Source organism: Heliangelus exortis, chromosome 1 (assembly GCF_036169615.1).
Source record: "Heliangelus exortis chromosome 1, bHelExo1.hap1, whole genome shotgun sequence".
Lineage (NCBI taxonomy): Eukaryota > Metazoa > Chordata > Aves > Apodiformes > Trochilidae > Heliangelus > Heliangelus exortis.
In genome coordinates this window covers 183,000,894-183,028,660 of record NC_092422.1, presented here as the reverse complement: position 1 = coordinate 183,028,660, position 27,767 = coordinate 183,000,894, and the positions used below count along the sequence as shown (strand labels likewise).

At 42.1% G+C, this 27,767-nt stretch overlaps 1 protein-coding gene across 1 annotated transcript in view; it reads right to left on the bottom strand.

Annotated features, from left to right (window-relative positions):
* The window catches only part of LAMB4 (laminin subunit beta 4), a 38,141-nt gene extending 12,423 nt beyond the window's left edge, over positions 1 to 25,718 (bottom strand). Inside the window, exons 1-25 of the mRNA XM_071733912.1 lie at positions 25,685 to 25,718; positions 24,350 to 24,507; positions 20,858 to 20,993; positions 20,188 to 20,261; positions 19,577 to 19,765; positions 18,914 to 18,977; positions 18,164 to 18,378; positions 17,240 to 17,360; positions 16,400 to 16,588; positions 15,165 to 15,344; positions 14,476 to 14,585; positions 13,928 to 14,007; positions 13,202 to 13,352; positions 12,161 to 12,292; positions 11,243 to 11,428; positions 10,311 to 10,432; positions 9,479 to 9,599; positions 8,362 to 8,539; positions 7,441 to 7,584; positions 6,982 to 7,213; positions 5,290 to 5,447; positions 3,637 to 3,861; positions 2,388 to 2,608; positions 1,097 to 1,193; positions 326 to 701 (exon numbers count right to left, since the gene is read on the bottom strand). Of these exons, the coding sequence (XP_071590013.1) occupies positions 326 to 701; positions 1,097 to 1,193; positions 2,388 to 2,608; positions 3,637 to 3,861; positions 5,290 to 5,447; positions 6,982 to 7,213; positions 7,441 to 7,584; positions 8,362 to 8,539; positions 9,479 to 9,599; positions 10,311 to 10,432; positions 11,243 to 11,428; positions 12,161 to 12,292; positions 13,202 to 13,352; positions 13,928 to 14,007; positions 14,476 to 14,585; positions 15,165 to 15,344; positions 16,400 to 16,588; positions 17,240 to 17,360; positions 18,164 to 18,378; positions 18,914 to 18,977; positions 19,577 to 19,765; positions 20,188 to 20,261; positions 20,858 to 20,993; positions 24,350 to 24,507; positions 25,685 to 25,718 (3,893 nt within the window). The remainder of the gene's footprint in view (positions 1 to 325; positions 702 to 1,096; positions 1,194 to 2,387; positions 2,609 to 3,636; positions 3,862 to 5,289; positions 5,448 to 6,981; positions 7,214 to 7,440; positions 7,585 to 8,361; positions 8,540 to 9,478; positions 9,600 to 10,310; positions 10,433 to 11,242; positions 11,429 to 12,160; positions 12,293 to 13,201; positions 13,353 to 13,927; positions 14,008 to 14,475; positions 14,586 to 15,164; positions 15,345 to 16,399; positions 16,589 to 17,239; positions 17,361 to 18,163; positions 18,379 to 18,913; positions 18,978 to 19,576; positions 19,766 to 20,187; positions 20,262 to 20,857; positions 20,994 to 24,349; positions 24,508 to 25,684) is intronic.
* Between the last annotated feature and the right edge of the window lie 2,049 nt (positions 25,719 to 27,767).

Below are 27,767 nucleotides of genomic sequence, written 5' to 3'. Positions count from 1 at the left end.
CAGATTAGATTGGTCTTCAACTAGTAGGAAGATACATGATATTTTAGAGGAAAGGAGATAAATTTCTAAATGAGCAGAAACATTTACTTGTAATGGCTTATTTAAAGAACCCTGTGGATGAGCTGGAAAATTCCAGCATTTGATAATATGCTTGTGAGGGGCAGATCATTTATATGTTCACAGATTGATTGAAAACAGTGGTTTAGTAGTCCAGCATCTGTGTGCTGATCAGAAGTGGACTTGATGTGTAGGGATGGCTGATGGAGCCTGGGGGGAAGATTGCTTTCTCAGCAAAGAAATTTTTCAGAAGCAGTCAAGCTCTTACTGAACATTTTCTTGAAAATCCTTAATGCCTGAGAAGGCCTCCAGTGAAATAATAGGATGTCTCAAAATTCTTTCAATTTCAGAAATGGCATCTTCAAAGGCTCTGAAACGCATGTCACAGCTGGGCATTCTTCCTCCTTTATCTTCGAGATTTGCAGCAAACCTCATTAACCCCTGAACAGTCTGAGTGAGAGCAGTAATTTCAGTGTCCCACTGATCAAAACAGAGATGACACTGGCGGCAAGAGGGAAAATCTTTCTCAAAGCCACGGCCACACTGGTCACAGGACCGGCCGGTGACACCAGTGCGGCAGTGACACGCGCCGGTGGCTTTGTCACACGTGGGGTGGATGGTTCCCTCCTGGTTACATTCACATGCTGCAAGAAACAGACAGCAAGTTACATCCAGCTGTTCATTTTCTGTGGGTTTAGTGCATGTTAAAGGTACAATTGTGCTTTTCAAGGCAATAAAAGCAAACCGGCGTTGAGTGAGAGGAAAGTGAACTGCCTGGCTAATGGCTCTACTCCATCTCCAACTTAGAATCATGGAATAGCTGGGTTTGGAAGGGACATTAAAGTTCCAACCCCCCTGCCATGGGCAGGGACACCCATCATAACAGTAGAAGGGACAACACAGATAAAAAATACGAACATTTTTATCCATCTCATACCCACACACGTATGAGGGCCTGCTTCTCTAGATCTATGTCCCATCTCCCCTATCAATATAATGTTTCTTTTGAGGCAGTTTCCAATCCAGCTGTAATACTTACAAATGCAACGTGTCTGGGGATTGCCAAAGTAATTTTCCTCACATTCATCGCAACATCTTCCGCTGTAACCCAGCTTACATGGACACTGGCCTGTAAGCTGTAAAAACAATTAGTATTAAATAACTTTGTGCACAGTCACATGGATGGATCCACATTACTTATTGGTTTTCTCTTTCTGTCTGTGACTCATGTCATATTGCTGAACGGGGACTACAGTGAAATTGCTTTTGAACACCATGGTTTATACAGCATTGACCCACCTTTGCCATCTTCCTCCTGAAGGTTGTGAAAAGAAAGAGGACTTTGAAAGATGGATTTTCTTTACTAATAAAAAATATTTGTGTGTTCCAGTCTACAGACGCTCTTCTGAGAACCCACTTTCTGACTAGGATCTGAGAGAGGTTTATTTTTCTTTGCATAACAGATTATTTTCTTCTTTTTTGCTGGAGCAAAGGACTCAACATTTCAATTTTTAACTACATAGTGTTTTAACTAACTGAAAATCTCAAGGGCATATTATGCATTTTGCCTTAGAAAATTAATTTTGAATGTCAGCTATTAAATGGCAGGGAATTACTTCTTATTACAGTCTAGTAACTGGTACAGCTCAGAAAAGCAGTAATCATTCTCTGAGGTTAAGAGCTACATTTGCTAGGAAAGATAATAAAACCCCTGAATAAACTGGAAGACACAGAAAGCATATTGAAAGGAAAATGTGAACGCACATCTGTAAGAGCTTGGAATAAGCTCCTGGTGCTCTCAGTTTAACAGCAAAATTGCTTTTGTCTCCACGGGGCCAAAATTTCAACAACAGTTTTGAAATATTCTTTTATTTTTTTCTACATTCTAACCCTAAAAAGTGCAGGGGAATCAAAGACGAGGAAATGTACTTTAGCAGTCAGATAGATGGGGCATAATGAATGTAATGGCCACAGCTGCTATTATAAGAAAATAAACACTCTAAAAAAATATTCTTGGGTCACAGACTGGACTTTCTTCTTCCCTATACTTACAAGGCAGCTTTTACCTATGTGACATTTTCTTGCAAAGTATTTCTAAGATCCACTTGACAAAGAAACACACAAAGAGAAATTGCTAACAAGCCAAGCACTATTATCAGAACAGCATGTTTGATAAAATGACTTGAAGTGCTATCACACCAGCTGCAAACTTCCAGACTTCTTGTTTTCGGGGAGCATGACAAAAAGCTGCTCATGTATAAGAAGGTCCCCATCAGCCCATGACAAAACACCACCACGTCAGTTCCCAGAAAGCACACTGATTTTCTTGCCTGGTTGCACTGGTTGCTTTGGGAGTTTTTTGCATCACAGTCACAGATCTGACATCCTTTTCCAGTAGCCAGGTTCCAGTAGCCAGAGGCACACTGGTCACATCTTGTGCCCACCACGCTGGGCAGACAAGGACAAGCTCCTGTGTCTGGGTCACACAGACAGTCCGAGTCCCCCCCTGTACACATGGCAGGGTGAACACCAGCTGGATTGCACATGCACCCTGGAAAAAGGACAATTATTATAGCAGAGGATAATATAGACAGTTGATGGACAATCAGAGCTGTATATAAAGCCCATGCTGTAGATTTACATCTAGTAATAATGAACATATTTTTATCTCATACAGTTTACCTGACATTCTGTATTGAAGTGCTAGCTTATACACTGGAATGTTTACTACTTTTAATACAGTTAATAAAAAATGAGGGCATAGTGCATTTTGAATGTTACTAGAATAAAATAAATATGCTGGGTAAGGAGAAGCCCATTTACAGTAGGCACTATCCAATGTGGGAAACCCCAGTAAGCCAAGGCAGATAAAAAGCTTTCCTTGTGAGGAGCAAAATCTTCTTGCTTAACCATTTCAAATGCTTTCAAGACATCTTTCAAGAACAAGGAAGAGTTTCTTTAAGATACCTATGATTGTCTGGCCTGTGGAAATGAGACCTTCTATGAAGCACATGTGTGAAATAATCTTTGAGAAACATTGGGAAGAAACTTATGCCTTGCTTTTTCTTACACTCCTGGCTTTCTGTTAAAAGTGCTGATTTATTGACAGTGTCCTCACGGAATCTATTAAATTGCTGGAATGGTCTCATTCTAGCCACTTAATGAAAAAAATTGGTAAGGCAGGGAACTCAGCAAGAGATCATCTGGTTAACTGAGCACTGCTTACTTGGCATTGGCCAGCAACATGGACAAACAATTATCTTTGATTCCTTCACTTTTGATTCTTTCCTGAATGGTCTGAATGCATATTTATTTTCCTAACGGAGAATACTGATTTCATTTCACAAATGAGTATTTCTGAGGAGCGATATTCAGTATGAGGCTTGAATGACAAATAATTTAATATATCACATATTAACAGTTATTTGTATGACTGGAGAGAAATTTATTCAGTATTCTCATATTTTGCTCCATTGAGCTGCTTTTTCACTGTCCCTCCAAGGGCTAGCCTCCCTCTGTAGCCTAATTGCTTTATAATTTTTCTTGGAAGTAATGCACAATTACACTGCTGTTACTTACTCTGACAGTTTTGATCTAGAGCTGAGCCAAAGTACCCTGGTTTGCAGAACTGGCAGTTTGCTCCATGGGTGTTGTGTAAACACTTGGTGCATTCCCCAGTGACCCTATTACAGGACTCTGGGTCTGTCACGTCAATGTTGTTATTGCAGGGACAAGGTACACAGTCAAGCCCAAGGCTGCCTGGCTTTCTGTAGAACCCACTAGGACACTCTTCACACTGATTGCCTGTTGGAGAGAAAGGTAAAAATATTTTCTCCCTGATGGGAATTCAAGTGAAACATGTGATTTCCAGTAATACTGTTAAAAATTCAGACTGTCTATTCAAATGCACATTTCCAATGGAAAATATTCAACCATTTGAGACTATTGCCCTTTATTCCTATGATCAGTTTAAATTACAGCTCCTACACTGAAAGCTGATGGAAATGCACTCTTCTCAACTAAAGTTGTTTTCATCAAGGAATTACTTTCAGTAGGAGTAAACAGATACTTGCACACATAGTACCTCCAAATATCTTTTTCCAGAAAAGTCCTTCCAGGAAGAAGTTCTTTAGTGTGAGGATGGTGAGATACTGGAACAGGCTGCTCAGGGAAATTGTGGATACCCCCTCCCCAGAAGTGTTCAAGGCCGGGCTGGATGGAGCTTTGAACAGCCTGGTCCAGTGGGAGGCATCCCTCCCTATGCAGGAGGGGGTTGAAATATATGATCTTTAATGTCCCTTCCAACCCAAACCATTCCATGATTCTGTGATTCAATAGCAGCAGTGAGGATTGGACATACTTGCTGGAATTCCCCTGGGGCCAACAGCAGCATGGGAAGTTGGGGAGTGCCCTTTCTTGGAGCAACTGCCCTGGTTGGTGAGGACAGAAGTCCCCTGGTTGGGTACCAACAAGGATCATTTTGGCCCCACAGCAATTGCTCAAGGAAAACTGTTCTTGACTTATAAAGGAACATGTCCTAAGTAAAGATGACAGCATTGGTTCAGTTTTTGACAGCGTTTTCCATTAGGGTTCACTTCCATCACGGAAGGTCTTTCCAGTGCACTGAGGAAAAGAAATATCTTCAGCTTTCCCTTCAAAAATTCAAGCTAAGTCAGCAGGATCTTAGGAAGCAAGGCATCAGTTTGTTGCAAAAATATCTGTATTTGAGGCAGCTAATTTCTAAAGTGACCATTTGATTGGTGAAACCGTTACTTTTGGGCATAACGTCGAAGTGAGATTCCTCTATTTGAAGAAAGATTTTCTGTAATTATAAACTCTTACCAGCTCTTTTTGGTTGTCCTATTCTTTCTGATTTAGGCTTCGAATACTTGTTTTTCAGAGGTAATAAGCAACTGCAGTTATCCTTCCCTCTCCTGACTGGGTTAATGCAGTGTGCCAGGAAATAAGGAAGTCTCCCCCATGCCACCAAATTAATGAATGGCTTTACTGTATTCACACAGGTGAATCCTTATTTCAAAGACACAATTCCTGCTCTTCTCAGTCAGGACTTCCCCACCTCATTTCAGTAAATTTGGGTGTTAACTTTTCTCATTTACTTTATTTCCATTATCTCACTTGTCATTTCTGAACAGAGGATGAGCAGAGGAGGGTCATTTTTCTCTCTTGCATTAATTTTAATGGAATAAAATGAGTCCTTATTTTATTTTGTACCTGAATATCCCTCGAGGCAGCTGCAGACTAGTTGCATAGACTGGGAGTCCTGGTAGCAGGAACGTGCAAAATACCTGTTGCTGGTAGGTGGCCCTGGGCACATGCATGGGTGGCAGGGTTCTCCCTTTGGAGGGTTTCCATAATAACCATCCATGCACCTGTCAAAGCAGACAACACAAAGCAGTAGCAATTGTCAAGTGCTCCTTGCAGTCCCTGCTGGTGAATTCATTTATATGCATGTATAATTAATTTAACATTTCAGGTCATGGTAATGCTACCCTCATTAACTGGTACAGATACATTCAGCTGCAAAGGTGTTCTAAAATGGAAAATCAGAGCTGCATTCCCAATAAGAAATGAAACATATGGCTTCTTTTCAAAGAATGTTTCTGAAGACTTTCACCTATTCTGGAATACTTTAAATCTAAATGAAAATAAATACACATAACATATCACACAAGTTCTACATAGACAGCTGGAGGCTGCCCTTTAAAAATTCTCTACATTCACTCATTTCCATACATACACAAAAGAAGTGGTTGGCATGACATTAGACAGTCCTAGCATGGGCAGAAAAGCAACAATTCATTCAGAGTGCTTGAAGAATATTGCATATTTTAGGTGTAGTGTATGGATTGATATCAGCTGTGCTCTGTCCAATGTTCTGCAACCCTGGGGTGAGGGCTGTTTGCAGGCAGTGGTGGATGTGCTCTTACCCAGACAGAAGAGGGTTTTTTGAGGCTCAGCCACTCCCACCACCCTGCCTGCCACTGCCTCCTCTGTGTCAAACCCCCCATTGCTCTGCAGCTGCTGCAACACAGCAGCTTCTGAAGCATCCTCAGTCTTTGATTTGCTTCATTATGGCAAATGGGAACACAATTTTCTATATGTGTACAAGCCAGGGAAAAAGTCTTGGCTATTTGATCATCCCTGCCCTGGGGTCTGGTGCTCCTGCAGAAGTACAGGACAACAAGTATTTCAGGCTCCCAAAAGCACTGCAAAAAAAGCTCTACAGGTTTCCTGGGGAAATCCACTTAAAAGTGAACAGCAAGGTACAATCCAGCCAAACTAAACTAAACAGTTGAAGAATTTAATTCTGATGTCTATATTGAACCCTGATACTGCTACCACTGTACAGAATAAAAAAGAGGAGTACTGTTTTGAACAGAGCTGGAACACACGGGAAAAGTCATTTGCTGGTCATAAAGAAATTATATGAACCAGCAAAGAGGGCATGTTTAACTAAGCTCCTCAGAGATAATTGCAGATATTAAAATGAGCATCTAGCATAAGGTTAGCCTTTTGGCAATCTAAAAGGTGGCATGAATCATCTAAAAGGTGGAATGAATCAGTGTACCATATACACAGTGCTCTGCTCATGCCTCCAAGTGCATGGATCCATGGTACCCGTGTCCCAAATGCCTTCTTGCAGGGAGCAGGCTGCAATGCTGCATGGGTGCTGTGCCTGCAGTAATCCCACAAGCACTACATGCACCTTCCCACATGCATCTGACAAAAAAATAGGCACTTGACATTCAGCTGTGAGGCCCAGTTCAGTCTTGGGTATAGGTATGTGCTTCCAGTTAAGGTCATTGATGCCTTCACAGAGATGTAGGTGGGCTCCCAGCTACACACACGTTTCAAAGAGCACCAGTGTTTGGGTGGGCTTTGCAGTGCTGCCCTGCACCCTACCTCTCACAGTGGCTTCCAGCTGTAAACCCACGGCAGTTCAGGCACACTCCAGTCACAGGGTCACAGAGCTCTGCATGGCCATTACACGGGCACGGGCGGCAGTGGGGGAATCCAAAATACCCAGCCAGGCAGCGGCTGCAGCGCTGACCATCGACCTCCCGGCGGCAGGAGCACTGCCCTGTCACTTGGTCACACAGCCTGCTCAGCGAGCCTTGGGGGTGGCACTCGCACGCTGAAAACACCAAAAGCAAAGCTGCATCCTGAACATGTTCACACCAGCCCCACTCATTGCTGGCTCCACTCAAAGGCAGTGTTAGCAGTGGGGATGGAAAATTCGATACTTGTGAAAACACTTTTTTATGTTGCTTCACAAATAATCATGGATTCAAATCCTTTAAAAAGTTGGGGTATACATGAAGAGACAGATACTGGTACTGGTACTGGCTGCAAAGTTCTCACCGTAGCATCCGTGGTAGCCGAAGCCGTAGCTGCCCGCAGCACAGGTGTCACAGCAGCGTCCCACGACGTTGGCTTTGCATGGACACTGGCCCCCAAGTTTACTGCAGGTGAGGTTCAGGGACCCTTGGGGATTGCACTTACAGGCTGCCAAGGGGAAAAAAATCAAAACAGGTTTGGTTATAAACAAGTTCAACTGCTCATAAGCTTGCAGGTTTTACCCTTAAAAATAGGAAGGAAAGAACTTTATTATTCTCATCCAGAGTTCACTAACCACTGATGGCCACGGCTTGGATTATTTGAAAGGAGCTGGCCATGAAAGCTGTCCTGTTCCTGGAGGTGCCAAGAAGCTCCATTTCTCTGGGCACAACACCAGGAAAGTCACCCAAGCCACTGAGCCCAGCTGCCCTTGCTGTGGTGTGTCCAGGAGATTTCCTGGGGCTCAGCAAACCCCACCTGCCTCTGCCCTCCTGCTGGAAAAGCACCAAGATTTTCTTGGTGAATCTCCTTCAGTGCATCAGCTTCTGTGCCATGATGCCTGGAGTCGTAGCAAGGCATACATCTTGCCTGCAGCATCCAGGGAGAGGACTTAAAGACTGGAATTTTATAGCAGCCAGAAAAGTAGGAAAGGTCCTGCTGTTGCCATCTGGTGATGCTGCATCTGACTGAATTGCTTTTCAGAAAACACACAAGCATTGCCATGGTCCCTTTCATGCTGCTCCACGAAGCTCATCAGGTGTGATGGACTCTGAGAGCCCTGCCACCAAAAGGTGTTGGCAGCTCGCTCAGGGTTCAGCAAGAACCTCCATACACCACATGCTGATCGGTTTCATGCACTTACACCACCATGGGCTGAGATCTCCAGTCAATGTATCCTACAGACTCAACTCTCCAAAAGAGCTGCCTGTGCAGGCTGCTCCTTACCCATGGCACCGCTGTGGATTCGGGCTGACATGCTCGCTATCAGCCGAGCGCACGCTTCGGGTAGGATGTGAGGTCCAACTCCTGATGCAATTTCAATACAGTGGTATTTCTGGTACTCATCTAAATCCTTTTCACTGCATAAGTTCTCCACGGAGCCAATTCTGGGGATAAGCCCAAGCTTTGGTGTAAAGAGGGAAAAGAAAATATTTTTGCTTAGATACACTGAAAAACAGAATTTTCCACATTCTCTTAGGCAAAGACAGAGGCCTGGAGCACTGTGTTTCCAAATCTACCACTGTGCTGCTCAGTAATCTAAATTTGCATTTAATCTGGAGGTCTAGACATTCCTTGAGTTCTTCAAATAAAAGACTGTGTATAAAAAAAAAAGTCAGAAATACACTGAGAACTGTTTTTGCTGCTAAGAGGTACCATGTTGATGACTGCAAAAGCAGTATCTGGCCAAAATTTTTTATTTTTAATACTGAGATAGAGAAAAAACAGCTGAAGGTTCTATGTCCAACTATGGCCAGCTGTTGACAGGTCCAATTCTACAGAAGTGATTAGAGGAATGGACTTAAAATTATTTTTCCCAGGGGAAGAATCCAAAACTAAGACTCAATTTCCGAGTTAGCTGAAATTTGGGAAATGTCTGGGCATGATTCCCAGAAAGGTAAAGAACTGATTTTGCTTTTCTAATGTAATCTTTAAATATATCTGATTTTTAATTAGATTCAGAAAAATTATAGATATTTTTTAAAAACCTAAGTGATGAAGAACTGCATGGATTTATGTGCCGGATCACAGCACCTTGTCAGCATATGGGGAGTGTGCTCATAATAAATGAGCAACAGATAGAGGTACAAACTCTGGATATTAATATATGCAATGACAATGACTTGATGAGCTATTATGATATTACTCCATGAAAAATAAACCAGGTACAATTCTGTCTTTCCATACAAAAGCATAAAAGCACAGGTAAGCAGAAGCACAGTTCCTTGAATTTCTATTAAAACACACTATAAGTGATTTTAAAATATTTTGAGTAAGTCTGTGTAAAAAAAAAATCATGTCGATATAAAAATAGCCTCAAGGATATTATGACAGAACTACTCACTGAGTCAATCAAGATGAACGATTTCACCTTTGGGTCAGAGGCAGAGGGCTGAGAAAAATAGACATCCACAGAATATTCTATTCCTGGCTCCAGGCAGACTGGAGTTTGTGAAAGAGCAACCCTGGTTACAGCAGAAATGAAGCACAGTTATTCCCAGGAGTCAGGACAAGGCAAGTTTATGGGATGCTGTGGACTTTCCCTCCCCTCTGTGCCTGCATCCTAATGCCTGCAGCCCTGAGTAAGCATTGTTGTTGCAGGGAGCAAACCCATCACTGCTGCTGCAGGCTTTGGGAAAGCTGCATGGCTTCTGTCTGGATGATTCATCAAGCACAATTTAAACTGGTGAGATTAAGCTGAAAATAACAGATTTTATTACTTCAAGCAAAGGAGTTGGCAACACACTGCTCATTTTTGTCCTTTCCTGTCCCTGTTTGATCAAGACTGCAGTCACAACCTCTTGGCTCCTCTGTAATCTTTATATATATGTCCAAGCTGAAGAGCTAGTTTTGAAAATAGCCTAGAACAGTGGCTTTTAATCCATATTTTCTCTCTATACTGAAATATCTGCAGTTGGACCTTCTCTGAATCAACAACTGACCCCAGCAGGATCCCAAGCTGCTCTCCTGGCTTGGGAAAACCCTCACCAGGCTGGGGACTGGAGAATCAGACACTTCCTTAGAGCCTAAAGCGTCATGTGGCATGACAGCAACAGGGAAGGCCATACATGTGTTTCTAATATTACCACTTCCTCGTGCATATATTGCTCTGCAGTGCTTCAGTAAAAGATTTGTACACAGAAAATCTACAGGCAAAAGGACAGGTATAGTCAGACCTCTTTGAAGCTGGGAGAGGCAACACATGTGGCTCCTGTGAAAAGCCTTTGTTTTTGCAGTATGAACTTGACAAAATACCAGCAGGCTGGATGGCAACACTTCCTAGCCAATCTTCCAAAGACTATAAAAAAAAAGGACAAGAATCATGGTCATTTTTCATATCTGAAGAACCCACTTCCTCTTTACTAGGGTTAATGAAAGCCATCTGAAAGACTGCACACTGCAGTGACAAAACAGATTCACTCTTTGTTCTTCACAGGACTAAAAATAATGGGTTTTGTGAAAAATTCATCGCGTTTGCAATTGCTAATTGAAAAGCAGAGAAGGAAATGGGATCTCAGCTGGTGTAGATGGAAACAGCTCTGTTAAAGTAATTGGAGTTGTTTCCTTTCTTAGCACAGTGTTGTCCCGGAGATATCCTTTCAATATCCGCCTCCTCTCACATCTAATAAGGAATAACAAACATAAAAGACTTTGTAACCAAAGCATTTAAAATTCGGCTGTTTAATCTAATCCTTAGAAGGAAAAAGCTACATCAAACCAGCCCACTGCAAAATTGTTGTCATGCTTTAAGACACTGTGAGTTTTGTTTGCCTCAGAATGGCGGTATGAGAACAGAATACAATAGACAAAAGGAGGACCTTGAGTGGTGGGATTGTCTCAGGGAGCTGCAAGGTGAAAGAGCAAGGAATGTACATGTACAAATACTGGTACCCATAAAATACTTTGCCTGTGCTTTTGAAGATATGGGCGTGGATTTGGACATAACCAGATTTGTGTAAATGGATTTCCCTAGACATGTCTAAGAAATTTTGCCCAGGCAAAAAATAAGATGTTAGCTCTTTTGGGACAAGATGCTGCATTCTATCATTGACAAAACAGACCCTGCATCTGTCACAAAATAACAAGACATACAAGAAATTACAAGTACCTCAGGCTCATAACGAATCGTGATATCAAAGTCCATAGCAAAGGGAATGTTGTTGATGACAAATCTCAGCCCAGCTCCACTGGGAACACGGGCAAAGCCAGGTCCTGTCCATGTGACAGGATGACCAATTCTGGGCTGCCTGAAAATCACTGCCACAGCTGAGTCCTGTCCAAACTGCATCGCACCCTGCAAAGACATACTGACATTTTCAACAACACACAGAGTCAAATTACACATAAGCAAACTCAGAATAAAAGAAAGCAAATATTTTACCATGCTGTTTATTTTTCTCAGCCATCAGTCAGCCTCATTTTCTGAAGAATCTTGAGACTAACAATCTAAGAACACTCCTAAATGTAGTATATTTTAGGTTACGTATAAAGAAAAGCTTCCTACAGCTTTGCAACAACAGTAATGAGAGGGACTAGGATAATCCATCCATCTCTGTATATCTGGCATCTCCAAGCATTCACACGGCAAACCTTAAATAGATTAAGCTTGATTTCATAAATGGCCAGAATTATCATTATAAGCTGAATAAATAAATATCACTGCTCACAATGACAAAGCTGGCAGCATTTAAATGCAATAGGTACCATGTTAATGTCTTGGTAAACTCGTTAGAAAATGTTAAAAACAAAACAACAAAAACCAGGTTGCACCTTTCGTGAGGGCTCTTTTTCTTCTAAACAGTTCACTGAACCTGAATCTACAATGGCATTGGACACAGCAGAGCAAACCTCTTGATGTGAATTATAAAGTGTCTGGCCCAGCTGGGTACCAAAAGAATTTATTTCATTTGTGTCAGCATTGTAAAGTCCCACAGATCCCACACGCTCAGACATTTCCTTGCCTTCCCTCAAAACAAAATTTTAGTATTAGGTGTAATGTTAAGTAACTATTCAAGCACAAATTTACCTGTTCCAGACCAGATTTTCTTACACTTCGTTGTTTGCTCCTGTTTAACACAATCTTTCCATTTTCAATCACGAACTCATAGCCTTGCTTCTGGAAGTAGGTGTCACACCTTGGAAGAGTGCTTGGTTTAACCTGTGAAGTAATGAGAGAGGGTCAGCACTGTCTCAACAATTTTGAAGGGTAGGTAAGCAGGTAAATGAAAATTCACATTCTTAAAACAAGCTCTATCCTCTGCTGAGTGCAACTTTAAACTATGGCCCAGCAGCTGCTGAAAACCCTTTTCCCTCACATCCTTAAAGTTAATTTTTACTTCCTCTAATAGGCAATGTCCCAAACATCTGTTTTCCATTTAATTAGTGGGTTGCAGGATGATTACTGCTTGTGATTATAGCTAAATATTTGTGGATGTGACCTGCAAATAAACATTTTTTAGTTATTTCTTCTCTATAGCTTCTGGAAAAAAAATTGGAGAAGAATTGTTTGTAAAAACACAGGCAGCGGAAGGGATGCATTCCAGACTTGTACTCTACATGGGGAAAAATTACCCGCATGTTGAGGGGGGGGAAAAAAATTTCTAAAAATACTACAGATGGGTGCCAAATTCTTGAGGAAATTGGGCCATTATTGGTGCCATTATATGAGGCAGCAAGACTGAGTCCAATGGAGAAAAAGGAATTTGAGTCTTGCCCTGTTGGAGATTCCCAGAAATATCACAGTTCATGATATTTATAATAATATATATATTATATATAATTTATAATATTTATAAATTTTATAATAACATATGATAAAATAAATTATCTAATTAATTAATTTCTCCAATTCTACACCAGCCTGTGCCTGAAGAGTAGCAAGGACAGCTTTGCAGGTCACACCATGCTGTAGTGACTGCCTGTTGGCAACACCCACAGTTATGGGATAGTCATATCCATGAAGAACAAGGCTGAACTGAGAAACTGCCTCCTCTCCTCAGCCTCAGCTCTTGTGCTACCACCTTATGGATCCCCGCTCAGTACAGGGGCTAAAAAGCCAACTACATACCAAGGGTGCAGAACCAGAGAGGGGCTTTGCATGCTCAGCTTCATAAATATAATAATCCAGAGGTAAAAAGAAGTATCCTGGGGCTGGCTCGTTACACTGACGGCTCACGATGTTGGGAAGACACTTGCATTGACCATCCTTCTGTGAGCACCTAGGGTTAGAGTTGGTGAAAGGAGGATGTCAGAGTGTGACATGGCTGGGTCCCCACAGCACAAGAGCAGCTCAGTTCCACCCTTTTTTCAACTCCTCTTTGTTTCTTCTACTGTTGGATTGCCTTCCCTATTAAATTCCTTCCTACCACCTACCCCTTCTGTTTCCTCCTTCTGATGCTGGATTCATTCAATGCTACCTTTTCATCACCTAGAAGGTGTGACATTTTGTCTTTTTTCATCCATTTCATACTTGAAAAATCCTTTTGTTTCCTGAGCATCCATTACTATCAATCCCTGCACCCATTTCTTGTACATGTTGCTATATCTATTGTGGCATTTATCACTATTCTTAAGTATCATGAGATCAGAAGGACCTTTGACTTTATGTGTTGTTAATTTTCATATACCTATTTAACTCTTATTTAAAACATCAGATGATTACTAGCTTTGATTTACAGTATATTTTCCCATTTGTACCTAAACTCTATTAACCTAGTTGAAAAGTGTAGCATGAGTTCATAAAAAAGAAAAAATAAATTAAAAAAAAGAAACAATTTGAAGGGCATTAACTTACAAGTTATTCTGGGCTCCACCAATGTCACAGTCACATGGAGAACAACCATAGAAACTGCTCCCAAGACCCCAGTATCCTACCTGGGATAAAAAGAAAATTAAAGATTTCTTTATTGCAAATATTTAAGTATGTAAAGCACAATAAAACTTATTCCCCTGGATGAAAAGTGCTCTGGAACATTCCTGGGTTGCCAGCCTGTGCTTGGCCATGGGAGATTGCATCTCTTACCAGATTGCATGGGTGCTCAGATACTGCAAGGATAGCCAGATATTTACCCATTTTTTCAAGCTAGTTGCTCTGTAAACAGGAAAAATGGCCTGAGAACATGATTTTGCATTTTCTTTCCTTCCAGGGAGTGTTACTTCTAGTGTAGTTTGATTGCAACTGTTCGCAAACAGTAAAAAAGAACCGGACATGCCAATGCAAATGCGAGCATATGGCTGTAAAACTATTTTTAATTTTGACTAATTGTTTACTTTATGGAAATGAAAAGGTGGGAGATGGGACTCGTAAAACCATGTGCAAAAGAACAAAATCTGAGTACATACGAGGCATTTTTCACAGTGGTGCCCTGTGGCGAACTGCTGGCAGAGGCACTCTCCGGTGGCAGGATCACAGACAGAGAAGGGCAAGCTGCCGTGGGGGTCACAGCTGCAGGCTGCAGGGAGAGAAGCATGCAGTTTCACCTCACAGTTCTTGCATGTTGCTGACTACCAGGCTATGGGTAAAAGATGCTCACAGCTCACAGTGTGCCTGGGTAGGGGTGAGATGTGGTTTTTAGCCTCCAAGGCTGTGTGGAAGCTCTCATGGCAAGGCAGCAGATCCTGCCATCTCAGGACTACACCATGCAGTACAGAGTCTGAAAATCCTAGCAGAAATTCCTGGTATCTTCTTTGTGGCTTTTCATTCACCTTTGTGCTGATTTTGACTTTAAAATTCTTTTCATGTGTTTTTACCTCCCTTTTCAATTAAAGTGAATGTTTAACAGTGCTTCTATTAACAACAGCCTGATCTGTTATAATATACTATGTATTCTGCAAGTGATTTTGCATCTTTTCCACCCCAGATGTTGCACCAGGTACATTAAATTACATTGACTCTAAATTACAGTAGGCAGCTGGGTATTTTGTGAAGCAGGTCATATCTGTGCATTATTAGTATGTGCATCTGTGCCTTCAGCTACCTCCATCTCCTAAAAGTTCTTTGGAAAGAAGAACAAAAGAAGTGGTTTACATACGCTGGCAGCCCAGAGGGTCACTGCCACTCAGCCCATAGTAGTTTGCCTTGCACTTGTCACAGTGGACACCCTCCACATTCTCCTTGCAAGGGCACCGCCCCGCAACCGTTCCCAGAGCAGGATCCGTGCGGGTGTCGCACACACCGCTCCGCAGTGAACCCTCGGGGTCACAGTTGCACGCTACAGTCATGCAGAGAGACACACACAAAAAAAGGACATTCAGATATAAGCATGAAAATGCAAGTAGGCACAAACTCAAGATTCTTGTGAATATTGATGCATGTTCACTGTGTTGGATGCTTTAGAGCTAATGCACAGACAGCCAACGTTAAGAAATATTATGAGAGTGTTTCCAGGATTTAATTTTTCACTGGAGAAGAGTTAGAGTCTTCACTTTAGTAGAAACATACCCTTTTTTTTGGGTAGCAATAGGTGTTAGTCATTCACTTCCTACCCTCTTGAGTACCTGGGGAGGAGGAGGCTCTATAGACAAAAAATACAACTTTTGAGCGTGCTCTCACGAAAGCTGTAGGGTTGCAGAGGGATACCAATTGTGAACCACCTCACAAAAGCTGGACTGAATTGGCCATGGCTGAATTATTTACTGGAAGAAGGCACTCAGCAGGAGACACTGCCTTCATGATGCAACCAGTTTTTTCCTAATGCACTACCCATTTCTCACAGCAGAACTGACATCTACCATACTGCTTTCCTGGGTAATCTTTTCTTGGTTCCTTAATGATTTGTCATGCCAGCCAATGACTACAATTAAACTACACTCAGAGCATTCCATTCTATATTAATACTGAATTTTACTCATATTTCAGAAGAAGGGTTTTCACACATGAAAGCTTATTTTTCTTATATATGCCAGGCATCTAGTAACATTTACTGCTCCTCACATCATTTTGCATGTCTCCTGTAATCCCTGACCATAACAGAAGCAACAGCACTATTACTATTCATATTTATACTGGTATTGTTCAAGAAAGATGATAGTAGTATTTCAAAGCTCAGCTTAGCAATGAGTTGCAAAATGCAACCCTTTTCACAGTGCTGGTTCAAGGATGCTGTTATGCAGCTACTTTATGAAATAGTTTGGATATTAAAGGTTTGGTAAGATTTTTACAACCCTACAAACATTTAAGTGGTGGATGCTCTAGGGCTCAGAGCAAAGAAAACCTGAACCACCCCGTTCTGAGTCATTCTTACAGAAGCTAAAGAACAGAGCTTACGCAGGCACACGTGAGGGTCCGAGATGGCTTTGCGTGGGTCTTGGTAAAAGTGCTGTTTGCACTGGTCACAGTGTTGCCCCGTGGTGTTGTCCTGACAGTCTTCACAAACACCACCACTGACCCCACCACTGGCCTGGTACAGGGCCATGTCAAAGTGGCATCTGCCAGAGTGCCCGTTGCAATTACACCCTGAAACCAAAACAAACAGTGGGGTTTTTCACACCACAACTCCTATTAATGTGGCTTTGCCACCACAGCTGTCTCCTGTTAACATGGGGGCACTTGGCACTCATATGATTTCAGTGAGCCTGCAAGATTATAGCTTTCCAGGCCTCGTGCATTACAGCTGAGGGGAAACATTGGAGATATGACAGAACTGGGTTGTGCACTTGGAAAAACACCAATGTAGATGAGGGTGCCTGGTATGCAGCTGGAAACACTGCTCCACTAAGGAATGAACCAGATGAATATTTGTTACAATTCTTAATATATTATTCTTATATATCCCCCATTAGTCATTGCTGTGAAAATAAATAATCTAGCCTTGTCTAGATTATTCTTTCTCTCACTAGAAAGACCCTATGCAAACCAATGCAAACCAACCTTTTTTGCTTTTTCCACTCTTTACAGTTTTTTTTCTCTTTATCAAAACTAAGAACATAAAACAATTCTTCTTGTAGGGCAACACAGCATTGATGGATACAGGAATCCATCTGTTTTTTACATGAGGCATGGAAAATCCTCCCTCCCAGAAACCTGGCCATCTCATTACACGATGTGCTGGGATGGAGCTGCACCCACCCCCAGCTATTGGAAAGGAAAACAGTGTCTTTGAGTTACGTTTGCAAGCGTTGTCTTGTGTCCCTTCAGCTGGTCTCCAGGGAGCATCATTGTAGAAGTCTTTACATCTTTCACAAGACAAACCCTCAGTGTTATGTTGGCAGATACATCTTCCATGGACCTGCAATGTGGTGAGAACACAGAGAAAGGTGACAGGAGAGGGAATAGAGAAGAGGCGATATCTGCTCAGGGTATGCCAGCAAGATCAGGAAAATTCAAAGCTCTTTGGCTCCCTCAGCTGACAGAATTCTCCATTACTTTCGTACAAGGTCTGCAGAATACCTGCAAACTTTTACAAATAAGTTTTAAAGCCACCAAGCAGTCTCCAGAAAAAAAAATTCTTCTAGAGATACCAAAGGAGACCTAAACTTTTTAAATTCTCCCTCTCTCTGTACATGTCTTTATACTGAGATACATATTCTCCAGGAGAAAAAAACTTTTCCCAGAAGGAAAGAATTCACAATTGTGTTCCTGAATTCTTTAATAATCCGTTTTTCATGGGTTAGCTGTGCATTATCAGCTATTCTTTATGCCAATGCCTCCTCTCCTGCTGCAGAGCCCCCAAGGCCAGCTGGAGTGTGGAATGCACCCAAAAAGTGGTCATTCAAGTCTGCACACACCACAGGCTACTTACTGCATTACATTTGCACCATTACAGCTCTGGTATTTTGCTGATATTTTCAAGATGTCTTGTCCCAGTTGTTTTTGAAACATCACACTAGTGCCAACAGAGACAGCATCTGAGCCATCTGGCTCAGGGTTTTAAAGAAAGAAGCTGTGTTTCAATATTTGACAACTTGGAGTTGCAAATGTTTAATTCAGTGGTCATCAGAGATCTTCCTTCCTCTTCCTCTCTCCATCTCTTCCTTCCCCCAAACTACGAGGTAGGGACTGCCCTTGTTGGAGACAGTGTTACCAACGCACCATTCCAGAATGATGGAAAACATCTCCCCGCAGACTCTGCACAGGATCACACTGGTTGGCATGGCCATTGCAAAAGCAGCTGCCCCGCACAACCATCTCATAGACAGCGTAGTAGTATTTCTCTAGAGGATCACTGTGCCTTCTTCCAAGCAGAGCATCCCCAAGGGTGTGGAGTTTAGTGAAGTTGACTCTTAGGTTTGTCAACGTAATCAGCTCTGGAAGGAAAGAAGAGAAATCAAGAGCCCAAGTTCACTCAAAGATAAACAGTATGAATTCTTAACTTGGATTAGTCCACGAATTCCCCCATACTGAGGAAATTGTGAAAATTATGTGATTTTGGCTGAGACCAGGAGCCCATACAGTGCCAGGGCACAGACCCACTCCTGGCACACAGCTGTGTGTTAGCACCCTCCTTGGTACAGCTCTGGCTGGGATCAACCTGTATTGTTCCAGTCAATGTCTTCTTGTGTTCATGTACAGCTCTAGAACTGCTCCCAAAAGGCAGTTCTGATCCAGAAAGCAAGCTAGTCCAACTGCATGCATAAGCTCTGCAGAGCTTTGCTATTTGGCCTCAGGGCTAGAGAACAAGAGTGGTTTGTTTTATTTTTTAATACAAAAGTCTCCGTATGATCTTTTGGTACCTAATTTTCAACTTCATAGACTTACATCAGCCTCACCTTCTCACCTTTTCAGTGCTGAACAAAGCAACACCAGCAAAGTATCTCTGGAGAAAACCTGTACTATCCATACCTTGGATATATGGCACATATGGATTTTCTATTTCAAAGCTGGGATCCAAAGCTTTTAAAACAACCTGCAAAACAAATTAGCACAGTTCTATAAATCACTAAAGCTTTTCTTTTTGGATATAAAGTCTGTTACCTGAGACCCATTAGTTACTGATTACGCTTTACTGATCCCATAAAAGATAAAACACAAGGCTTTGGCCCTAACTCTGCAAATGCTCTGACCCTTTCAATTTGGCTTTGACTGAGGAAGGCAAAAAGACCTTTTGGTAGACTGAGGTGTCAAGAGGAAAAAAAATCAGTTCTCTAGAGTGATGTAGAGATGGGACCAGAACGTACAAAAGGATCAAAGGACAGGCCCCTGCCTTTAGCAGTAGAGGCTGGTGGACAGTCAAGAACACATATGAGAGGGTCTTCTAGGTGAATTTGGAAAGCAGGAAAGAGCAGTAGAAGGTTCATTAAAAGTTGTTTTGTGCGTTCATATGGATGTGACATTGAAGGTAAAGTTCAGTGTTTGTCTTTTCCTCTTACTTCAATGAAGTCAATAGCACTTCATGTCTCAGAACCTGCATAAGTGGATCTGATGGATACAGACAAGAGACTCTCAGGTCCAGAAAAATAGCCACATATGATCTGAGCTCATATAAACACAGAGAGCTGGCAGTACCTCGCCTTCAGTGGAGGGCTCGATGTCTGAGTATCTTGAATCACAAATGACGTCTGCAACACTTTTTGCTGGACCAGGAGAGATGTTGGGAAAAGAAGCTGCACAGTCCTGTGCAAAATATCTAAATGCTTTCCAGGTCTTACCAAAATCGGTGGAGCGCTCAACCAGCATTGCTGCAGGTCGAAATGTCTGCAAGAAATAGTATTTCAACAATTCCTTAACCAAATGTTGATAAGATATCTCAGGGGCTGTTTTTTTGATACTCCATTTTGGGGAATGGCAACAGCTGCAAATTAAAATTCTGTGTTTGGGAGCTGGCATACAGAAATGTCATAAATCTTTAATTTTTAATTTTGCAATTATTTTTTTCATCTTTAATTCTCAGATTTGTAGAAAATAAGACCAGAAGGCACAGGAATAGTAAGATATTCAGCCTATCCTCCTCCCCTAAGGCAGGATCAACTATAACTTAACCGTACTTGACAGGTGTTTATCTAATCTGTTCTTACAGACCTCTAAAGATGGAGATTTTAATGCCTCTCTGAGCAATTTATACCAGTGGTTAAGTAATTAGTGTATAACATTACATAAAAGCTCTGGTAAATATGTACCTTAAAAGTCAGGATAAGGTGGCTGAACTGGAACAAAGCTTCTAGGTCCAATCTAATGCTGACATGGTCAATGCCTGAAAACAGAATGAAAATGAAGAGCAAAAATGAGCACATTGTAAGGGTTGCTGAGACAGTTTCCTGAAGGGAACTTAAAGATCCCTTTTCACAGAAGCTAGGCTCTTTAGGGCATCCCCTGAGTGCAAAGCCAGTGTCCAGCTGAATCACTCTCTCATGGGCAATGTGATGCTCATGTGATGCAGTCTTTCCAGCACTGCAAGCACTAATTTTTAAGGGATATTTGTGTTTTACACACTGTCATTACACATCCGTTGGCAAAAGTACCTTTTGCTACAAATCACATTTCTCTGAAAAACAGATATCCAGGTATCTGTGAAAAATACATATCCACCATGTATAACACAGCACTGCCACAGGCCCTCAGGCCAACTCTTGGAGATCATGTGCTTAAAATTTGTCAGTTGAAAAGGGGAATTTCTGCAATCCTATATTGTTACACAGAAATAGGTTTCAATCAGTCAGCATTCCTGAATCAAAGAATGAATGCATTTTTTTCCTCATCTCTTCATGAAGGCAACATGATGAATCCCAATTCCACAAATAAATCTCACAAGTAACATTTTTGCAGTAATATTTTCCCAAAGATACTTGCCATTTTCTGACTGCCACCACTTTCTTTTCCTGTCGGGCTCAAAAGTTGTGATAACATTTTCAATCATGTGACTGTTGTGATGTGTGTAGGGATTATATGGGTATCTAGAATCACAGAGAAAGCACTTCTGCTCAGCCTAGAAAACAAAATGAACAGGACAGAAGATGAATCTGGTCTCTTTTCTGAAGATCCAATGGATGTATACATATTTATGCCATTGCAAGATTGGAATGTGGCATGTTGTTGTGTAAGGGTGATCACAGTAAGAGCAAAGAAATGTTTGTCAAGGAATTGATTCTGGGTTAAGCTGCCAGAGGGCTTTTTTGCAAGAGTATCCTGGGATGAATTTATTTTTTAAAAGTTGAGGATTTATTCATATCTCATAAAAGCTGCAGAAACTTTCAGCCATAGACAGCAGCAGGAGACAGAGGGGATACAAGGTCTTTCAAGATCTGAAGAAGCATTGAAGAGGAACATTCACTAAATCATTTATCCATTTTTTCCATCTATCTTTTGCACATTTTCTAGCAGCTCAGAGACCCACTCAGGAAGAGCAGACAGGTGCTGTAGTACAAAGGGAAGGCATGGTTGGATCCCAGTACAATGTAAATGGGTGGTCTGGGCTGACACCCCCACCCCTGTCAGTGCCTTTTGTAGGCATAAGAAAAAAAAAGTTTAAAAACAACACAACGGAGGAAAATCAGGATGCCAGTTGAATGAAGGGGTCTTGTTTGAAAATGTAACAAGCAGAAGACAAAGGTGAAAATTATTAGCCAATATCTCAGTGCTGAATGAGAAGCTTTTGTCTGCAAAAGGGCTTTGAAAGTGAGGGCAAGGAGCTCCTGTTTGAGGTCGTAAGAGGAGAGTTGAGTGGGAGACATAAAGAGAGATTGACATGCCAGGCCAGGACCCATGCTGAGCCATGTGGACAAGCCAGAGCAGCACATGGTGACAGCCACAGGGCCATGGGGTAGAGAATGGCAATGGCTGCACTGGGGGATGCCCAGGATGGGCAGGGGCAGCTGTGCTACACCAGCAGACACTGCAAAGTATGGGCAGAGCCTGATTGTGAGGATTCAGATAAACCAGAGCTGAAGGTGATATCCAAGCTGTGTGCCTGGCTGGCAGGAATGCTGGCAGGGGGATAGGGGAATGACACAGAGAGAGCTAAAGGAGGATGCGGGCATAGTTTTGGTGCCCTTGGCTGGGAGGCTGGCAGGGATGCTGCTGAAAACAAAAAGTGGAAGTCAGTGGCAGAAGCTGAGCTGGAAATGCAGAAAAGTATTATGAATGGTTTGGACATCTTTGTATTATGAAATAGTATATGCTATAAATAATGTTCTTTTAACAGTATGATAAATATATATTATATTCAGTCTTTCTATACCACGCTTGACAAATGTACAAATGTACAATTCAGAAGATAAGAAAGAAATAAAAAAATAATCTGTCACCTCATTTCAGAAAGCTCTGGTAAGGAGAGCTCAGGGTATCAAAGCATTTGGCAGGACACTGGGTGCACACCCATTCTCTAGTTTATATAGGCACATGCAATATGACAGCCAACTTATGTTTAAGGTTGCTCCAGAAAAATACTTTTGTGCCCCAAAGGACAAGCATGTGCATGTCTACATAAGGCAAGTCTGGCAGCTCCCATTTGCCTCTGAAGTGTGCAGCTTTACGCTCTCCTCAATGCTGAGTCTTCTTTTCTTTTCCAAACGTGTAATTAGTAAATCCAAACATAGGGCTAAAACCCACTTAACCTACATTTAGAAACACTAAGACACATTAAAGACTGGAAATCATTTGCAGTGCTTCTTTTCAAACACAAAGCAGTTGAACTCTAATTTTTTTTCAATCTCAATTTCCAATAAAACACCCCATCAAGTCCTGGCTATTGGCAGCTTGCCATGCTGACTAACACAAACTTTCATAGGTAAGGTTTACTCTCATCGTGATGCCCAACACAGGTCATCAGCAGGGGAACTGGGGGAGGAAGCACTTGGTTTTGTGAGATGCAAAGCTTCCTGGCCTGCCAGCAGCAAAGGGTTCATGAATGTGCTGGTCAGAGAAAGAACTGAGTTCAATGAGATACTGATAAACCTTAAGTGACACAGAGGTTGAAGGGGAGCTGGTACAGCAAATCACGTTGCCTTAGTATAAGCCTCTATCCCTCAAGCTCTACAAAGCAGCAGAATTTGTAGCTCTCATCCTCTCCATGAAACAGCCACTAAGGGTCAAGATATGTTGAAGTAGCAGTAAATCAATGAGAGTATTGTGGAACAGCTGTTCCAGTTCATGAGTCTTTATTTACATACTTCAAAGGATAAGTAAAAGCAAGTGAAAATATTAATTTTTTTATTGCTCTTTGATCTCCTCTTGGAAAAAAAAAGAAAAAAGAAAAAGCAGTCCTCCAGTTAAGAGCCAGAAAGACAATGTCTCTGAGATGGCTCTTTGTGTCCATGTAAAATGCAGTGCTGAGACTCAGAGAACAACAATTAGTTAGTTCCCAGGATCTACTTGTTCAAACAACATGGGGAAAAACAGCAAAGGACTAAGAGCTCACAGGTTATTTTGGAAGAGGAAGGTAGTAGGTTTTTTTGCAGAAAACCATAGCTAAAATGAGTAACAAAGGAGCACTGCTTGGTGCCATCTCAGTATGACAGAGCTTTGCACTGTGAATGTCTCACACTGCTTTGTCAGAAGGTCATAAACTGTAATTATTTGCAATTGCTTATAAATTATGCAGTGTTAGGCTTCAGCCTAAGTTGGTATTTAGTGAAAATATTTCTATTTATGACAACTTACTAGCTCAGTGGGGCCAAGTGCTCCAGGACATGCAACAGAGGAATTCCCATTTCTTTCTGCTGCAGCTCCTATATGCCCACTGGTTCCACACCCATTGCTGTGGCCAGGGAGTGAGGGGTCCCCCGATGCTTTGGACCTGCTCACCAACATAGCCAAAGACTGGACTATACAATTAGGCTTTCCCTCTGTTGGGGATGGCTTTCTCCTTTCATCAACACTGCTATATTTTCAGATCAAAAGACATGAGAGGACATAGTGTAAATTGCTTAACAGGCTGCCTCAGGTCTCTACACTGTATGGGATGTCCTATAGCAAAGACCCATTGCCTCTTGCTTGCAGAACTGTATTCATCCCACTAATCACTCCTGGACAAGCAAACTGTGGTCTTCACCTTTGAGGCATGAGTGGGAAAAGGACCTGGAGAAAATAACTCCTTCAGAAAACCCTGTCTTCCATTGCATGGATGTTTCTCCTGCTTGAGAAGCCATACATCACTCCGGGGGCTGCTTGCTGCCAAACCCTCCACAGGTGCTGCATGAAGGCACAGCCTTCTCCCAGGCTTATGTTACACTGATTCAGAGAACTCCAACAGAAACTTCCTACTCTGTGTAATTTCCTTTTACAGATGAGAATACTGTTAGTAAGCAGAGTTCACTTCATTGAAAGAGAAAAGAGCAAACCAACCTCTAGGTAGCCTATAATGCAGTACTTCTGAGGGCTGTTCATTCCACAGGTTGATGAGGCCATTAATTGCTTGCTGCGACCCAGGAGGAGATCCCCAACAACTGGGTGGCAAGACCCAGCATCACAGTCATCCTGTGCATGTTGGAGTCTTATCAGCACTGAGCACAAAAGACCAGAGAGAGATGAAATGGGTTTGTATGCACAGCAGTATTCTCCAGAGAAAAGAAGTTACATCCCCACATCAGCAGGAAACCAAATTATCCTTCGCCTGAACTCTTTTAGTCTGTAATAATACCATTGGGTAGACTTTTGAAGAGCTTTGGTAATGAACACATCTGCTACAAAATCATTATAAAAAATATAGCTAACATACTTGAAATCTATGCTAAAACTTAAATTCTCAGCACATTATCGTGCAGTAAACATGCCAGTAGGCTACAAGCAATAGTTTATTATGCTTCCTACCACAGCATAACCATAGCCAGCACTGATACAGCAGAATCACAAGCATTTCAGTTGACTCTGTGAGCAGAGCCAGGTGAATTATGCTGGTTTCCAAGTGACAGTGGTAGAATTAAGATCAGGATGGATGTCCCTCAGCAGTCCCTCAGATTTTCTGATGATTTGCAGTGAACATCCTTGTCTGGTCCTAGAACACTCCGTTCAGACACTATGGAATGGTCATTAATAATTAAAGAGAATAATGCTGAATTCTCTGTAAATAATTGCAGGATCTTTTGGTTTATTTTGCCTGAAACAACTTTAAATAACTTCCCCATTTTGTTAAGACTTCCTTTACAGGGCTTGTCCTTTTAAACAAGTTCTGTCCTGAAATCCTGAGCAGGAACAGGTACCTTGGAGGCTTTATCTATTCAGCTCTACTTGGCTCAACTTGTTATAAAAAGTGCAGTTAAAAACAAAATACAATCAATACCTGAAGATCCCACAGAACACTAAAAATACTAATTTAGTTACAGCAGTAAATACACAGTATTTTATAGCCAGATTTCAATCCATGACTCAGGCAACAATTCAGATGGTGAGTGATGGTCTACCAAGGTATAAAGCAATGCATAACTTTGGTTAACTTGCTCTTTTTTATTTATGCAGATCCATATTCATTAGTCATTAGCAGGTATTAACTGCCCTTTGAAGGACCTTATTCAGACTCCATTCCAGGAGTTGTCTTTTCTTTGTACCATAACACCCATGACTCCCAGGCTGAACAGAGGGTCTTAATAGCATAATTAAAAGAAGCACAAAATTTTGAGAGACAAGTAAATCACATTATAATGTCTCAAATTGGGACCAAATAACTGCAACATCTGTACTTACCAAGGTGTAACAGGATGGCCAGCCCCAGCCTCATGCCTCCCTGCGAAGCTCAAACTGGTGCCACTGCAAGAGAAGAACTGGCGCTCTGCTTCACCAAGACTTATACAGGGGAACAGCCAGCATGAACCCAAAGGAGGTTTGTTGTGGTGCTTAGTTCACACCCTTCCTCTTCTTACTTATCCAAAGATAAAGAACACAAATGCCAACACAAATGTTGGAAAAAGAGAAGGCAGAGTATAAAAGACAAGCCAGCATCCTGCCACCAAGCAGAGCTCCCAAACCACAATCTGCCCACAGCCCTTATGTCTTCCAGCTCTTTTTCCATCTGCAGGCACCAGAAGGGCCAGCACAACCTGATGCAGCTCCAGCTGCTGAGAAGTCCCCAGGTGAGCACGCCCAAAGTGCCACTTCCCAGCTCCAATCTTGTTCCTTACCTTCCTAAAGCCATCACTGTGCTGAATGGGCTAAGATGCAATAACCCCCTCAGAGCAGGGGGGTTTGAGGTATTTCAGATGTTACGGGCTCCACGTAGGCTTGGTTCACATGACTCTATGCAGTACATGATACAACAGCCATACCTACAAGGCCATTTCAGCAGCCACAGGTAGGGAAAGCTATTAGGGACCACAAGCCTGTTGTGCTGCTTCAGCTCCTCTTATCAACCATGAGAGCAGAGAGCCTGGCTTGTGGAGGTGAGATAATGCCAGTGAGCATCACACAGCTCCACCTGGCTCGCCAGCAACATAGAGACCTGGCAGCAGAGCTGGTGGCCAAGGCAAGACTGAGCAGACATTTTCCTGCTGAGATGGACTTTAAATTTAATGTTCTGTCAGAGTAATGGGCGCACTCAGAGATGACTTAAACTGTGGCCACGGCAACAGCACCACAGTGAAATACAGGAACCCACAGTAAGAGTAATCTTGCTAGGTGCACGTTCCAGTCCATACCCTAACACCATGATGTTCAATACCAATGACACTCTTTAACCATTGCTCCATTTAACAGAGAAACAAGGACCAGGAAAACCCTAACATATTCTAGTTCTATGCTTAGCAGGAAAATTAAATTCTGAAAAATTCTTACCTGGGTTTCAGGCAGCCAAGAGTTTCAGCTGGAAATGAGCAGAAGTGACTGAGGGAAGCAAGCAAAGGCATACCTGTGTGCTTCAGCTGGAGAAGACAGCAAGTCCCCTGAGGCACTGAGGTGTAGGTGAGAATGAGACCCAGCCTGCAACCTGCCAAAGGCTTGATTTGTGAACTCTGTCTGCAGGGGCTTCTGGCATTAGCAAATATGTGCAGTGGAAGAAAATTGTGACAGGTTAAGTTCACAGCAGAAAACATTCATGCAACTGAAAAGAGAAGGCTGGGATTCTTAAAGCACTGGCAAACTCTTTAATTGTTGTTTAATTAAATAACAGTTTAGCTGGCCTGGTTTGCAGTGAAAGATCAAAGTCTTTCCAGATACATAACATGAGAAGTTTAGTAGCACTGGTTGATCTGAACATTGGCTAGAAAGGACTGCTCCTCATGGTAGGAGTGCAGGGTGCAGAAGGGCTGATTTTGGGCTTTGAGGTGACTGCAAACATGCCTACCTGAGAGCTGTGATCACACCTGAACAGACTTATTGTGACAGCTTTAAATTAGCTCAAGCTCTGGATGAGTGCTGTGAGCACTAGGGTTTTTTCAACTTAAAGCTGAAGAAGTCACAGCTTTGAATTTCAGCACAAGCTTTGCCTGTAACTGCCCAGAGCAGCACGGGGTAGGCTGGTGTGTGAGGCACAGAAGAGCTGTGGGTAATGCAGTGATGGAGCTGCTCCCACGTGGCATTCACCAGCCCAGGAACAGAGCTTGCCACTGTTTTTTGGTGTCTTTGTTGAATCTTGTGAGACTGCGATTCCAGTTTTCAGAATGGCAGGTTGTCTCAGGTATATTTTTAGTTTTTTTTTAGTTTTTTTAGTTTTGCTATATTTGCTATATATTTTGCTATATTTGTTATCAGTTATCTGCCTGCTTGTAAGGTTTAATTCATGGTTGTCTACAAAGTAACATCACATCCTCAAACAGAAGGTTTTCTTTATGTGCAA